Consider the following 15549-nt stretch of genomic DNA (forward strand, 5'->3'; position numbering starts at 1 on the left):
CTATGCGCAGGTTGGCGTCCATGGACCGGTAGGGAGCTCAGGATGAATAACATTTCAGGGGACCCAACAGTTCACCTGAAGTTAAGTGTAGAATTTTCTGTTTGTATGTGTTTTTCTAGCTCAGTTGCATTCAGCACAGTTTTAGAGGAGTCCCTAATCCACTCAGGACCTAAGACTGTGAGATACTTAAGCGCAGAAACCCAGATTAAATGGAAGAGGTCTACATAACCATGATAATGTTAAGTCTAGATTACACAGAGGACTGAAATCAAGAGAAATTTCAGATCCCCAGCCCACTTCAGTAGACACAGCATCACAAGGATGGAGAGGCTGGTATAGCTTCTCTGCTACATGTGAGCTCCTGGGGCAGAGGGCGGGGGGAGACATTACTCACCGTTAGTGCTTGCCACCTGCTAGGCATGCTGGAGGAGTTGGTGGAAGGAGAGGAGGAGGATTTGAAGAACGAGATTACCTGGGGTTGGAGTGGAAATGGCACTGAATTAGGGAAATGTTGTGACTGATTATGTATCAACAGCTTGGGAATGCAGATTGCTGCTCCAGAGTTCACCTTACCCTCCTTTCACCTTCTACCTGCACTTGAGTCAACGCCTGGAACAGAGTTTAGTGACTTGACTTGAATCTGATGGTCTCCTTGTAGGGCTGCTGCTAGCCCATATGGCACCTTGACATGAATTAGAAGGAAGGCATCTCTTTCTCTGGGTGGCGCAGCCCTGGGGCAGTGGATCGGGATGATTACGGTCTAGGCTTTAGCCCTTACTTGTTGCCTCCTCCACTGGCCCTGGGTTCAGTAATTATCCTTTACACCTGAACAAGACAACCCCCTTCCATTCCCTGCTCATTGATAAAATCAGGGTAAAAAATTAGGGTGAAGATTCCGACTATAGCACTAAGTTTGCTAGCATCAGAAAAATCACTACCCTAAATAAAGTTATTTGCATGCTGTAATAATAATATGATTGGGTTGGAGAGAAATCCTGGGTGGGTAACAGTCCACAGGCAACCCAAAAGGTGTTGCCTTTTCCTGAGCAGACATATATGAGTACTGTCTACATTGTATTTAGTGTCCCTTGAAGTAGATATTCACTCTCATTAGAGATACATGTAATATGTGGCAGTGAGCAGATACATAACTATGTGTGGCAGTGAACAGATACATAACTATGTAAGCACATTATTTAAATGGATATGTTTTATGTCAATCTGTTATTTTGTCTCTATCACAGAAGTGCTTGACATTTAATCCAGCCAAAAGAATATCGGCCTACAGTGCCCTGTCTCACCCATACTTCCACGACCTGGAGAGGTGCAAGGAAAACCTGGATTCCCACCTGCCGCCCAGCCAGAACAGCTCAGAAATGAATACAGCCTGAGCTGCCTGGAGCTGATCATCCGGAGAACCTCCTTGGTAGCTGATGGGTCCCCTGAGTAAGCCCTGCAGAGCTGCTGAGGATCACTGGCTGGAGACCTTCTAGCTGCCGTCTTCTGGATGGGCTCTGCTTCTCTGAGGAAACCGCCTCGTTTACTGTTTTGAAATCAATGCAAGAGTGATTGCAGCTTTATGTTCATTCGTTTGTTTGTTTGTTTGTTTGTTTTAAGAACCTGGAAAAATTCCAGAAGAGAAGCTGCTGACCAATTGTGCTGCCATTTCATTTTTCTGATCTTGAATGCTGCCAGTGTGAAGTGAGCAATCCGGGCACAGCTGAGTTATGATATAATGTCTCTGCAGGTGCTGGAGCCTGATTTGGTACTTTTGAGTGAGTGTATGTGCGTGTGCATGTGTGTATGTGTGTGTGTGTGATTCTTGATCTCTTAAAAAGTGTTACTTTCTGTAAACAACAAGAATAATTGAATTTTAAAGGCTCAAAGTGACGGCTAAATAACAGGTGTCTATTGACTAAAGGTGATTCACCAAAATGGGCTTCTCAAATTTAAAGTTGAGCCTATGTCCTTAGCATTTCTTTTCTGGCCCAAAGCAGTAAATTTGCTAATAGTAAAAGGTTCACTATCTAGGTGAAGTTTTATACACACAGCAAAAAGAAAAAAAAAAAATTCTAGTATCTTTTAAGAAACCTGTTTTTTGAAGCACAAATTCTATTTACTTTTCAAAAAGCTCATTTACTCCTTGTAATTTTAACGTGTATAATGTGCTTTATTGTTTCTTTTGAAAAATACCTATAAGCTTTTTCTTAACTTGCTATAGATTTAGGGAGTGTACCTCAACTAGGTAAAATCGTCAAAAAATAATAGAGAAAGCCTTTATTTCCTGGTTTGGAATTTATTTTCTTTTTGGTTTTTGTTGTTATTTTGTTTTGGTTTTGATTTTAGGAATTTGTCAGAAACTGTTTTCCTGTTTGGGTTTGGAGGATAGTTCTCTCTGACTAGAGACAGGAATGCCATTTAAGTTTTCCCCCACCTATTACACTGTACTTTTTCTACCGTGCACTGCCTCATTTGCAAAGTATCCATCTTATCTATCCCCCAGCGCATCTAATATGTATTACTACCCTTACATAATTAATAACAGATTGCTTAAGCTGTTCTCATGCACCTCCTACTTTCTTTCTTTCAATGAACCTTTCATAAATAGTTTGATTCAGATTTATGGCTTATGGCTCCAATTCCACAATCCTAACAGAGTCCCATATGTTCTCCCTCTACTGCAATCTTCCTGCCTGGCATTTGGCATTCACGGTTGTTACCTAGGTAATGAGTAGAAGACTGGTTCTTCTCAATCACCAGCAAGTAGATTGCTTTAAAGTGTAACTTAGTGTTTTACAGCTTTATAGAATATATTGTCAGTGTAGTATCTGAGGGAATGTCCTTAACTATTTTTTAGAAATATATATTTACTCTATAAAATTACCTATTCTCCGTCGCCAGGCTGTGCTTGTTTCTAGTGCCTTAACGCACATGCCTGCTCTCTGCAGAGCCAGCCTGACCTGGGCATTGTGAACAGCTTTACTTTTTCTCTTGCCATTTTCTCTACAGTACTTTATATTCCATATCATCTCTGCCTTCTGTGTGGTTAGTGCTCAGTTGGCTCTAGTAACCAGAAGACATAGAGATGAAGTATCTTTTGGTAAGTTTAGCTAATTTCGCTTCCTGATTCATGTTTTACGAGCATGCAACAGTTAGACTGTGTTTAGAGTTAGGGTTTTCAAAGAATGGACATTGCTTCCCTCAGAAGAAAATGTGCCAGGTGATGTTTATGCATAATCAGGCCTTTCTGAGTTCTCCACAGCTTAATATTGTATATGACTATCTTTATATATATATATATATATATATATATATATATATATATGGTTTAACATTGTTCTAATTCAGTAACTTCAAGAGCAGGAAAATTTTTCTAAAGCAAGATATGAGTGAGAAGATGGGCCATAAGAATGTTTTATACTTTCTTCCGTGTGACAACATCGATTATGTTTTGTCATCTCTGTAAATGCTTGAGATATAATGGATCCAGAGCATTCAGGTCAAGCATACTTGCGGTCTCCCTGGATAAATGAGTTCTGCCTTTCCTTCGATCGGGGGTCAAAATACAAAGACCAGGGGCCTAGAAATTGAATTTTAAAACTCACTGAACTAATCCATCATGAGCTTTTCAGTTAGTATCCATGGTTAGAATGAACATGGGTTTTTGTGAAACTTGGGTTTTTGCTTTTGCAAAGGTTTTTCATAAGTTCACTTAAGAAAAATGCAGCTGTTCTAAACTGGAATTTTTCAGCATTCTTCAGCATTTTAAACATGTAGAGAGTTCAACTTTTATTTCTAACATATGCTCCTGATTCGTTTCTTGGTAGTGTTTATAAAGAAAACTTAAAGCACAAACATTTTGACATTAGATACTTGCCAGATTCCCCTCTGAGAGGCAGAAGGAGAGGGCTTTTCAGCCTCTCTGAACTTGTTAAAGAGTCTGTCCCCAGCTCTTCCATCCGGGTGGTTGTTGCACTTGAGTGATTACTCTCGTTTTATGTCTTTTACATCCGCCTCACCACTTCTGAAATCCAGATCCCACACAAGCACCCTTTGCCATTAGGGCACTTTGAAGCACAGAGCAGAATACAAGCTTACTGAATACGGCTTATTCTTCTGCTACATATGGTTTCAAACATGTTTGCCAAAAGCTAGGCAGTGGTTAGCTGAAAAGGTCATATTGCCCCAGGGCTATACTGAAGCAGCTTATAGCAGTAAGAAACAGGATGACAGGCTTGAACTCACATTTGAATTTCTTACTAGGACTGGGGCAAGAATATGCCTGATAGTTTCTATATGATATTTAGTTCTAGTGGTCCAAGCTCTGGGAACTGCTGTGCTGGGGTGGAGTTGTAACAACCTGCATTTAAAGAGTCCATTTAGGCATCATAAGCTATCACGTGGCAAAGCTAATAAGGCCCTTATAACCTTAAAAACACAATCCCTGAGAGCTTGTCAGAACCCAGTGCGTTGGGGCCTCCCACTTTGTCTCTCCTTTGAAGTAGCTGGGAACTCAAGGAGCAAAGAACCTGTTTCGGAAGAAAGCTCCAGGCCATTTCTGCCCCCTGTGTTCTCATGATTTTCTCTCAGGAAACACACACTTTTAATGGCAGACTTTTCATTTTGCCCCAGGTGACATACTAAAAATTGTTCAAAATATTCACCTAAGACCAGAATCTCAGCCTTTTAGTTTTAGGTAAAAATGAAAATTTTGGAATGCACAGGATGTTAATATCTTAAATAAAACATGTACCTTTTAATAGAGAAACTTACAGTCTGACTCCAGAATGTGATACTATCCATCCTGATGGGAAAAAACTTAAATATTACCAAACTTTTGAATCTTAAAATATGTATTTAAATTGCGTTTTTAACTAACTATAGCTGCTTCTCTTAAAAGTGGTACCTATAAAAGTCAGTAATGGCAATTCTCATTCCTTAATGGAAATTAAATCATGTAAGCTTCCTAATATCATAAACATATTAAAATTCTTCTCTCTAAAGAATTGCTTCTTTTTTTAAGTGACAACTTTACTGTAATTTTTATGATAAGCACATGAGAGTGTCTCACATTTTCCAAAAACAGGCCTGTGTTGCATAGGTGGGTCTAGGAAAGAATAATGTTGAAAGTTAGTAAGCCACTGTAATTACTTAATTGTGTTAGTACAGTTTCTTGGAAAGAAAATATTGAAATATTATAAATTCCTAGATATTGATAGAATTCAAAAGAATACATAAAGACATAAAATGATGTCTTTATTTTATAAAAAATAAAGATGTGATATGATTTCTAAATCTTTAAAAACCATAAGACACTAGGCAATGGATAGAGGAAATTCTGGAGAAAATGAAGGTATTCAAAGATGGATAGTTTCAAAGTTATGTATATTTTGACGGGTATATATTTTATTAACATGTATTGCAAGAATTTATATTCAAGTCACTTGGCAACTATGAACTTGATATGGGCAGAAACAAATTTTATGGAAAAGTCACTCCAAACAGTTACTATTTCAAAGGTTGAGCTAATCATACTAAACTATCCCTATTCCTTCCTCATTTCATGGAAGGAAGCAGCCATGTGAAGCTACACTTGTTATGCAAGCCTAAAAATGTTTGTTGTAAAAAAATAAATAAATTTTTTAAAGGTGTGTTTCCTATGCCACCAGGATTTTTGAAAACTTGTGAAACCCAAACCATTTATCATGTGCATTCAGTACATTCAGATGTATGATTAGGAAGATAATTACATGTTCCTTCCCCACAGTGGAAAAACTTCTCAAGGCTACCAAAAACCTGTCAAGCAATGTAAGTCCTCAGATAATTAGTAGTGGTGTTTTCCTCAAAAGCATAAGAAAATAGCATTTTCATTTTTTATCAATGCAATTTTCAACCTGGTTTTGTTACATACCTATATCTCAAGCATTTCTAACTTGTACTTTTTCAGAAAATAAACCAAAAATATTCCTTTGGCCTTTTCCATCTTCTGACCTTTGTTAACAACAAAAAATGGAGAAAGAGGAGGGGTCTGATTTTTACATGTTTTTCGCGATTAGTTGTTTGTTTTTTTTAATGAAGTGCAAACCAGCTTTTCAAAATGTTTTCTATTTCTTAGCATTCCCAGGGAGTTAATTTAGATAAATGAATGGACTTCCATCAACATATTTATGTTTCCTTGATACTGGTGCTCTGGCCTTGAAGAAGAAAACAAGACTCCTGAAAATAAATACAGGTTTTTTCCAAGCATCTGTTTAAATACTATTACAGCAATTTGAACTCAATATGGTAGGAAAGGGAGGCGGTTTTTCTTTCAAATGTCTGTTTTAAAATTCACACTGTCCTAAGGGATGAACTTTCTTATTTTATTCTAGTATATTCCACAAGGTGGCACTTTGAAGGGGGGTGTGGAATCTGAGCAAGGCTTCTACCTTTATTTTTCTGCACACATTTGACTCTTGCCTAGCGCTTGTTTTTCAGGATGATTAATAATCTTCACAGTGTTCTGTAACTCAGATATTTTAGTTGTTAGCTAAGTTCTGAACAACTGTCTGCAAGTAAATTGTTCTTGAGGATGAATAATACACCCGTTTTGATTATTTTAGTGTATAAAGAGAGCCTAGTCATTCATTTGGTCATGAAACATTTTTTGAGGTAACTAATTACCTCACTTTTCTAGGTGCAAAGTTACAAAGATGGACATGCTTATTACTCAAAAGGCAACACTCATCTGTGAAGAGGATAGTTTTGTTAGGAGTGTAAAACTCCTACAGAGGCCCTAGGCAAAATGCCATATCCCCTGTCAGCTGCTTTCACATTCCCTACCATGGTGGCTGTTAGACCATTAAATTTAAAAATACTAATTTAAAAAATCAGATGCGGAAACTAAGTAACGCATCAGTTACTATATAGACAAAACTATTTTTTCAAAGAATTGCTATGCTGAAACAGAGCCCTAAAATACTAAAAGACCTGGTAATTTTTACATTTGTATAGTCACAAGTGTAAATTCACAAGAAATTGTAATTTTTAAAAATTTTCATTAAGCATATGAGCTAATAACTTAGGAGTATACATAAGTGTTTGATTTCTCCACTTGTGAAGTTCTTTGGCAACTTTACGTTATATAAATATATATGTACATACACTTTTTTCCTACACTTTTGTTTTAATTCACAGATCCGCTCAGAGACCCATTATCCGCCACATGATTTTAGTTAATTTTAGAAGTCATTTTCTTTAACAGTGTCACTGAAATTTAGGAGGAAGGAAATTATATTATTTTTTCAGAATTTCCTTAGCACAACCCAACGGAAGGCAGTTTATTCCTTCTGAGTGGCAGAAACTCCTTAGTGCCTGCTTCACTTTCCTCCGGAGTAGCCAGCGGGCAAGTCTCAGTAATTCATACTGAATCAAAATACCGCACACACTAGGGGCTGTCAAATCTTCGGCCTCATCCCTCTGCTTAAAATCCCACTGAAGTATTTAGATTCCAGTTTAAGCCCCTAAGTGGAAGGCCGAATTCAAACCTCGAGTTTGTTATCAGTTGGGCCAGTCTGAACTCTTATCTGCTCGCATTCAAAATTTCCCTCCCACCGAAAGCCTTCCGGGTGCGTTGCGCCGTCGCCCCGCCCCTTTGGCAGTAGAGTGGCAGTGGGCGGAGCTGGCTGGGACCCGCCCGCCGCTCACCTGTTAGTGCCTGAAATGATGTACAGACCCGGCGGGATACTGTCCGAGGTCCATGTGCCCTGCTGCTGTCTCAGAGGCATCTGTTCTGCAATCTTAGGAAGTAAAATATCCCTAGAAGCAAACAGGTGTCATCTGTGCGTAAATAAGTACAACACAATTCTCCGAGAGTTCGGGTATAAAGAGATGCTGCTCTGTATGAAGCTATCTACCAGGCATCTCTCAAGCTCTAAGCTCAGCTTTTTTTTTTTTTTAAAGAGAAGATGTATAATTACAGGAAAGATTTTTTATTTTTTTATTTTCTATCATTCTACATATATGATGGCAAAAGATATGCCTGGAAAAGTTTTGTTTGGAAGATTTGTTTATTTTCTGCTTCATCCTCAGTTGGCAAAAGCTCCTAACTCTTTAGTTTCTAATTTCTTTCTCTTTTTTTCTTCGTCAAGTAGTTAAAGATATGTGAGCAAATTATCTCATGTGGGAGGGAGACTTTCCTGTTTAGAGGAACCTTTTGTGTGAATTGTTTTGTCAAACAAATAATCAACCCCTTCTCTATTTAAGGAGTTTGGACTGTCAAATGTAGGTTTTCTTAAAGGGGACACATAACTGTACATAACGCTATAAAGAACTATGACCGTAGCACTAATCAGCAAGCATAAAGCCACAAGATATATCATTTCTAACTCTGTGGTTTCTAGCCAAATCCGTTGAAGTGCTTAGGTTACAGTCCTGAAGAGACCTTTCGTACCCTTACTTGAAAGTTTCTAATCTTAAGTTTTATGAAATGCAATAATATGTATTAGCTAGCAATATTTCTGTGATCACCAGCAACTCCAAATTTGACCTTGAAGTCTCTGGATAATGACAATAGATCCCAGCAGTAATACACTTCTTGAACACCCCCCCCCACCAAGTGTATTATATATCTTTCTCATTTTGATCCTGTGTTTGCAACAAATGTATACGGGAATATTTTAGTTCCTTACTTTGTATTCATTTATTTTCCTATGACCAGTAATAAATATACTAGTTAGTACATGGAATCAGTAGCATCAACTACTCCTAGGATCAGCACTTAACAAGGTGGGAAATTTCTATTTCAAGTTGTTCTACATTTGCATAAATTATTTCTATTATTGTTCATGTATATTATTTATTTCTCAATCACACTAGTCCTGTGAAAGTGCAACAGAAGGCAGACCACATTAGGATTTGCATTAAATGCTCATTATCATGGTCTTGACGGAACTCAGAAAATTAAAATTAGACTAAGCCCCCAAATAAGCTGCATGCATTTTAATATGATTAGTAGAATTTAAGTCTAGAGAGATAGTATTTTTGTGTCTAGGTGTTTTATCATTATGTAAAGGAATTAAAGCAAAGGACTTGGTAGTTGTTCTTTTGTCAAGTATGAATATACTATAGTGTGAAATACAGCAAAACTTAAAACTGCAGGTAGCAAAGCATCAAATACTGCCTTAATTTAGGAACTCTGCCAGGTGGCCCTCAGAATAGATGCCAGGCAGAGACAGGTGCCTGGGTGGCGCCTCCTCTTATCTGGCCTGGAAAAGAAGCTTCCCCCACACCATCTAGTACCCTTGTAGGTGGTGTGTCCTATAGTGGGAACAGGTAGCACTGTTGAAAGGAGAGCAGTGTGAGAGTTTTCTGTAGAAGCAGACCCGTCAGCATGTGCCTTGAGGCTTCCAGAACATGCCAGATGGAGAAGTCCAAGTTTCCATGCTTCAAGCAACTTGGTTTTGTAGAGAAGCAATCCAGTCTGGTAATTAAAACAAGGATTGCGTATACAGTAGTCAACAATGGGGTTTTAACAACCAACAGTCCCCAACACCTCAAAAGCTTGTTGCATTTCTGGTATTTTAAGTTTTGATCTGAAGGTTAAATGGCAAGTGTGTCGTAGAGAAGAGCAGTATGTGGCAAGAAAAGCACAATGTCGGTTCCCGTAGAGTGCAGATTAGAACTAGAGGGTTTTATAGGCTTATCATTTCTGAGATGTGTAAAAGCACGTTTTCACTGTAAAATGTATTAATGTTTCTGCATTCCTATAGGGCCTAGTTAAAACTTTATTCTAGATTTCAGCAAGGGTGTCACAGCCAGTGAGCTATTTTTTTGCTTTTTTTTTTTTTTTTTTTTTTTTTTACTTATTTTTATAATAGAAGATATTTTAAAAGTAGAAGAAAATCTTAATTTGGACATTTGACTTGTTGGTTTCTGTGTTTGAAATCACGGTTCTGGAGATGTAGAGATTGTGCATGTGCATGTCAGATACTAATCTAGGCTGTGTGAACCAGCCCAGGATAACTGATACTCCGCCAGCCTCTGCATCCTTTCCTCCCTTCCTCTGAAGTGCTCCCTGCCCACTTCCTGGACTGTCCACGTGCTGCTCTCCATCCTCCTCTGCTGTACTTTGGGGTCAGGGACATGATGAGAGATGCTTTAGGCATCCCAGGTATGCCTGTCCAGGCTTGGCCACCACCCCTACTTGACCTTTGGCTGGCCACAGTCATGAAGAGAAGGTTCCTGGTGCTGAGCACAGAGCATGGTCAAGACACCAATCACAAATACCCTCTAGCATCTTCGTATATGTCTTGATTTTTAAACCAAGTCGTGCTACAGAGCATTCTGTTTTGGCTGTGGTGCAAAGAAAAAGACTAACCAAGAATATAAACCACATTCCAGGCTGCTGTTTTCTGTCCATCTACAGGCTATACTTTTACTGTATTTCTTCATACTTGAAACTCATTCTGCTATTTTAATATCAGGGTACAGACATAAGGGTGCATGTTCCTTAAAGGTGCAAAATTACTCTCATTCCGTTTGCTTATATTGCTACAGAATGCTCTGTTTTGGTGCTTTGGGTTCAGCAGGTCAAAGAAGCAGTGTGGAAATTCACTGCCTGGAACACAGTCTTACAAGAATGCTGGCAGATGGCTTGGTGTTAGATATTGCTTCTGCTTTTTTCTCTGTACACAAGATTGAGAGTTACCACACTGGTCTGTCAGTTTCACCTGGGTATCCTTCCTCACAGGGTCCATAAACCCTGTGCTCTCCCCACATGTGGGTGCAATGCCGCTCTCTGAAAGCAGGGATCTTCCTACATATCCGGATCATTTACCCCTCAAAGAAAAATGGCCTCGTGTGCAGACAGGAGGAAAATGGGAAGAGCCGTCTCACTCTAGCAACCATCCATGTAGAAAGCCCTCCTGAGGCCAAAAAAAAAAAAAAAAAAAAAAGGAAAGAAAAAAAAAAAAAAGAAAAGAAAGAAAAGGAAAAAAAAAGAAAGAAAGCTGACCTGTAAAGTTACCCTCCTCCTAGGGTCCTGAGCTGAGTGATCTTGCTTCCTTACTTTTAGGTAGATGAAAATATAGGTCAGTTTACCTAGGCTCTTCCCACCTGAAGAGAAAAATAGAAAAGTAGGTATTTGTGTCATGTGAAATATGTAATCCAAGGACCATCAAAACTTACATTAAATACCCCATTGCTAGCCATCAGTTTTACGAATTAGCTCAAGTAAGTCATGCTTGATGACCTGGGGTTTCTGAGGGCAGAGGTAGCTCTTCTAGCATGCACCTTACGCTTAAGACTTGTTTGGAGAGGGAGGACTACCAGTGGTGACTGTGACAATGGAAAAGGTAACATGTCAGAAAATTCAGAGGGTTATAGGTCAAGAATCCTTTGGAAACTGGATGTCTTACTGGGTGCTAGGATGCAAATTTAGGTGTTTATTGTCAGATAATGGAATTCATTGTTTTTTAAGAATTGGTGTTGAAATGTCATTGTCCAGTTCATTGTTTTCACTTCTGCACAAGCTAAATTGAAGCAAAAAGAGAAAATGGTTTGTGTATTTGTCATACCTTTTGTACTTCTTACAATAAAACTGTTGGTAGCAAATAAAAATAATAAAAACAGCAATTTTAACCTGCTTTCTTGGAGATGAATTGCTATTCTAGCTATTTTTCTTTTTACTCTAATGTAAAATAAATGTAATTGCAGTGAGTAAAGTAACGTATAATTAAATAGCAAGTTTTAGCAGAATATGTTTCAAATTCTTGTTTTAAGAGACTCCTTTTCAGGCTTCAGATGTTAGAAAAAGTAGCAGGTCATTGAACTTAAAAGTTCCATAACAAGTACTTAGTAAGCTCTTAATAGTTGACTGTGGTAAACACTGAAGACCCAAAACATGAATAAGGCACAGGCAGTCCTTTCTGAAGCTTACTGACTGAGACTGTGAAAAAGGTTTGTGTAACCAATTGCCGATAACCTGGGAAGGAAAAAAGATTTCACATTGGAAATGATGCTTGAATGGATTCAAAAACAAAAGTTAATGCTGGCCAGTCACACAAGGAGAAATACTTTGTGTGTGCAATGGCCTGCAATTATGAAATAGCAGACAGGAAAGGGTAGGAAGACTGGTGAGGCCACACCTGGGGCAGTGGCTTTCCAACATTTGGATCATAACCTATAGAAAGAAATATAATCCAATAGCGTGGCTGGTGCACACAGACACACATGGACACATGCAGACATATATCAGAAACTTATATTCCACAAAATGATGCTGTGCGCCCCACACATGTTTTCTTTTTTTATTTTATTATCCTCCATACTCTGAAAATACTGGTGGCAAGCCACGAAATTCATTTCACAACCCCACCAACAGGCCTTGACTTAATGTTTTAAAACAATTAGTAAGGGGCAGAGGGGTGGTGAAGGAGGAGGTGAGGTCCAGAAGTGCTTAATATACCATATAAAGGAGTTTGGAGCCACTGAAGGATTTTAAAGAGAGATCATTTCTGTTAATGTGTGCCTATTTTTGTTCGCCTTACATACTAGACGAGAGTGATAGACGAAGCAGCTCCTGAGGTGCTACAGGCAAACCAAAAGTGGGACTGTAGTTGCTGTCTGATATTTATATTCCCATCTTTGTGTACAGTATCAGGTATTTTAACATTAGTCCTCCAGAATTCCTTGGGAGCTCTCATTAGGACTTGCCTTAATTTTTTTTTAACAGACCCCAGATTGCATCTAAATTTGTAAAATCTACACAGAATATTCAGAAGGGATGATACAGAGAGTCAGGAATTTGATCTTTATTAAGTTAAGTGAAAGTTTGTAGTTTATTAAGAGGTCAGTCATAACTACCTGTTTCTACAAACCACAGGTATTTACAGCCAGGTTTGGCGGGACCATTGTTTTCAAAATGGTTTATAAAAGACCTTAAGCTAGTTAGTTATCTCTAGTTATCTCTGCTGTGCTCACTTAGAACCTCAGTCCATTGAAAGCCCAGTAGGCCTTTGCCACTGATCTTGCCCTCTGGAGTGTGAGCCCAATTTGCACCTCCCTGTTCTCTAGTGAAGAACTCCTCGTGGATGGTGATGGTCATATTTGTTCCACATATGCCATTTTTCTGGACATAGCAGATGAAACAACCAGAGCATCCCATGGGACGTGGAGCCAAGCAGATGACCGTGTGTCGCTCTCGTACACGTCTGGAGCTTCTACTGCCTGTACATTCCGAGCTGCGCGTGGCCACATTTCTAGATTCGAGAGATGCAGCAGTGAACAAGACAAAAAGGTGCTTGATCTCATGGAGCTAACATTTTAGTGGGGGAGACAGAAAATAAATTTAAAAAGTGTATAAGTACATTATGCTTAATGCTATAAAGGGAATAAACAGGTCTTGAAACAAAGTACTTGGAACATGGTGGTCAGGAAAGGTTCCGTGAAAGCTTTGAGTTGAGGCATAAATTAGCATGAGACTGAGGAAGCCAGGCGACGTGCTGAGGGTAGAAGAACTGAAAGCCTCACTAGAGTGGATTCAATAAAGAATTGGTAAGTGAATATGGGAAATGCCCAACATGAAGTGAGAGGTACGAAGTGTAAAGTAAAAGGTGTGAGGGGTAAAGTGTGACCTGGTACTGGATTGAGCCCAAATAGACTTTGACAAGTTCAACATACTTTCTTCCCAAGATCAAGAACAAGGCAAAGACGTCAGCTTTCACCACTTCTATTCAACACTGTGCTAGGGTAATAAGCAAGAAAACAAAAGGCATAGAGATTGGAAAGAAAGCAAAGTTGTCCTTATTCACAGACAACTTGAGAGTCTCTGTAGAGACTCCTGAAGAATACCTTAAAAAGCTACTAGAACAAATACATTTTGCAAGGCTAGAGGATACAAGGGCAATATATTTTTTTAAATGTATTTCTATATACTTTAAAATTGCAAACCCACATTTAAAAACCAATTACGGTAGCAGCAAAAAATGAAGTCATCCTGGATTCAGGTGGGCCCTAAATCCAATGACTGTTAAGAGGAGAGGGCACATGGAGATGCACACAGAGAAGACAGTTACGTAAAGATAGAGGCAGTGATTGGAATTATGCTGCCACAAGTCAAGTAATGCCTGGAGTCATCAGAAGCTAAAAGAAGCAAGGAGGGGACTTCCCTGGCGGTCTAGTGGTTAAGACTTTGCCTTCCCATGCAGGAGCTGTGGGTTCCATCCTGGTTGGGGAGCTAAGATCCCACATGCCTCACAGCCAAAAACCAAAACATAAAACAGAAGCCATATTGTAACAAATCCAATAAAGACTTAAAAAAAAAAAAAATCCACATCCCCCCCCCAAAAAAAAAAACTTAAAGTAAGGAGGAATTCTTCCCTAGATCCTTCACAGGGATCATGGCCCTACTGACACCTTGATTTCACACTTCTTGCCTCCAGAGCTGCAAAAAGATAAATTTCTCTTCTTAAGCCACCCAGTCTCTGGTAGTTTGTTGTGGCAGCCCTAGCAAACTAATACAGTAATTCAATGTGGAAAGGACAATCTTTTCAACAAATGGCTCTTGAAAAATTGGATATCCATATAGGTAAAAAAATGAACCATGACCCTTACTTCACACCATGAAAAAAATTCAAAATGGGTCATGGACCTAAACATAAGAGCTAAAACTACAAAACTTGCTGAAGAAAAATAAGAAAAAGATCTTTGTGACTTTGGGTTAATATCTGTAAAGTTCCTGCAATATTAAAAACATTATCAATAAGCCATGAAAACAAACTTCCTCTTGTGCATACAGAGAAACCTGTCTTTGGTCAGAGAATCCCCAGCTTAAGTCAGGGGTGATGGAGGAGGAGGAGGAGGAGAATTGAAAGGGTGGAGGCCCAATTTATAGTAAAAAGCAAAGTGGGTTACTAAGGAGAATGAACTTTCAGTGCAGAATAGAACCACCACTGGCTGCATTTGAGAGAGTCTGGGAAAGTTCTGAGAGATAAAATGGGAGTTGGCATCATCTGTTGTGCGATGCAGCATGAGAAAGGGAGGGAAAGACAAATTGGGAAAGATGATTTTAAGGAGTTCTCATACGTTTGAGGATAAGCCCATTTTGCCATTTTCCAAGAGCCTAGAAAAGATCCAAATCGATTTTCAATGACTTTCTAATGATGTTGCACTGAGATGGGTCCAGCTTTATCCAGATCTATTAATTCTAAATAAATATAATGACACCTTCTCTGAAGCCCAGACCACCTCCCTTGAAGTTTTAGTATTGTACTGACATTATTATGACATGCCATGCGGTAAAGTTGACCCTGTGTATATCTATCTCCCCTACCAGGTTACAAACATGCCCTTTGAAGGTAACACTTGTGTCTTATTCTCATCTTTGTGTTCTGCTCCATATCCATCTTCCACTCAGTGAATTACACCAAGTAGATGTTCAAAAATTAGTGTGAAATGAATGCATGAGTGATGGATGAATGGAATTTAACTTAAAGAGCAATTTCTTTAGCAACATCTATGACAGCAGTGTCTTCTCCCCCACCGCCTGATGGACTCTGAGGGACCACGTCT

The 15549-nt window shown here is 38.9% G+C and overlaps 1 protein-coding gene across 5 annotated transcripts in view; it reads left to right on the forward strand.

The window, feature by feature from the left end:
* The window catches only part of CDK6 (cyclin dependent kinase 6), a 233821-nt gene extending 222202 nt beyond the window's left edge, over positions 1-11619 (forward strand). For all 5 annotated transcript variants that reach the window (XM_082398549.1, XM_082398551.1, XM_082398553.1 and 2 more), the window contains one exon: positions 1245-11619. In XM_082398549.1, the coding sequence (XP_082254675.1) occupies positions 1245-1391 (147 nt within the window). In that variant the 3' untranslated portion in view covers positions 1392-11619. The remainder of the gene's footprint in view (positions 1-1244) is intronic.
* Positions 11620-15549: the final 3930 nt, after the last annotated feature.

Source organism: Balaenoptera borealis, assembly GCF_965194805.1.
Source record: "Balaenoptera borealis genome assembly, chromosome: 7".
Taxonomy (NCBI): Eukaryota; Metazoa; Chordata; class Mammalia; order Artiodactyla; family Balaenopteridae; genus Balaenoptera; species Balaenoptera borealis.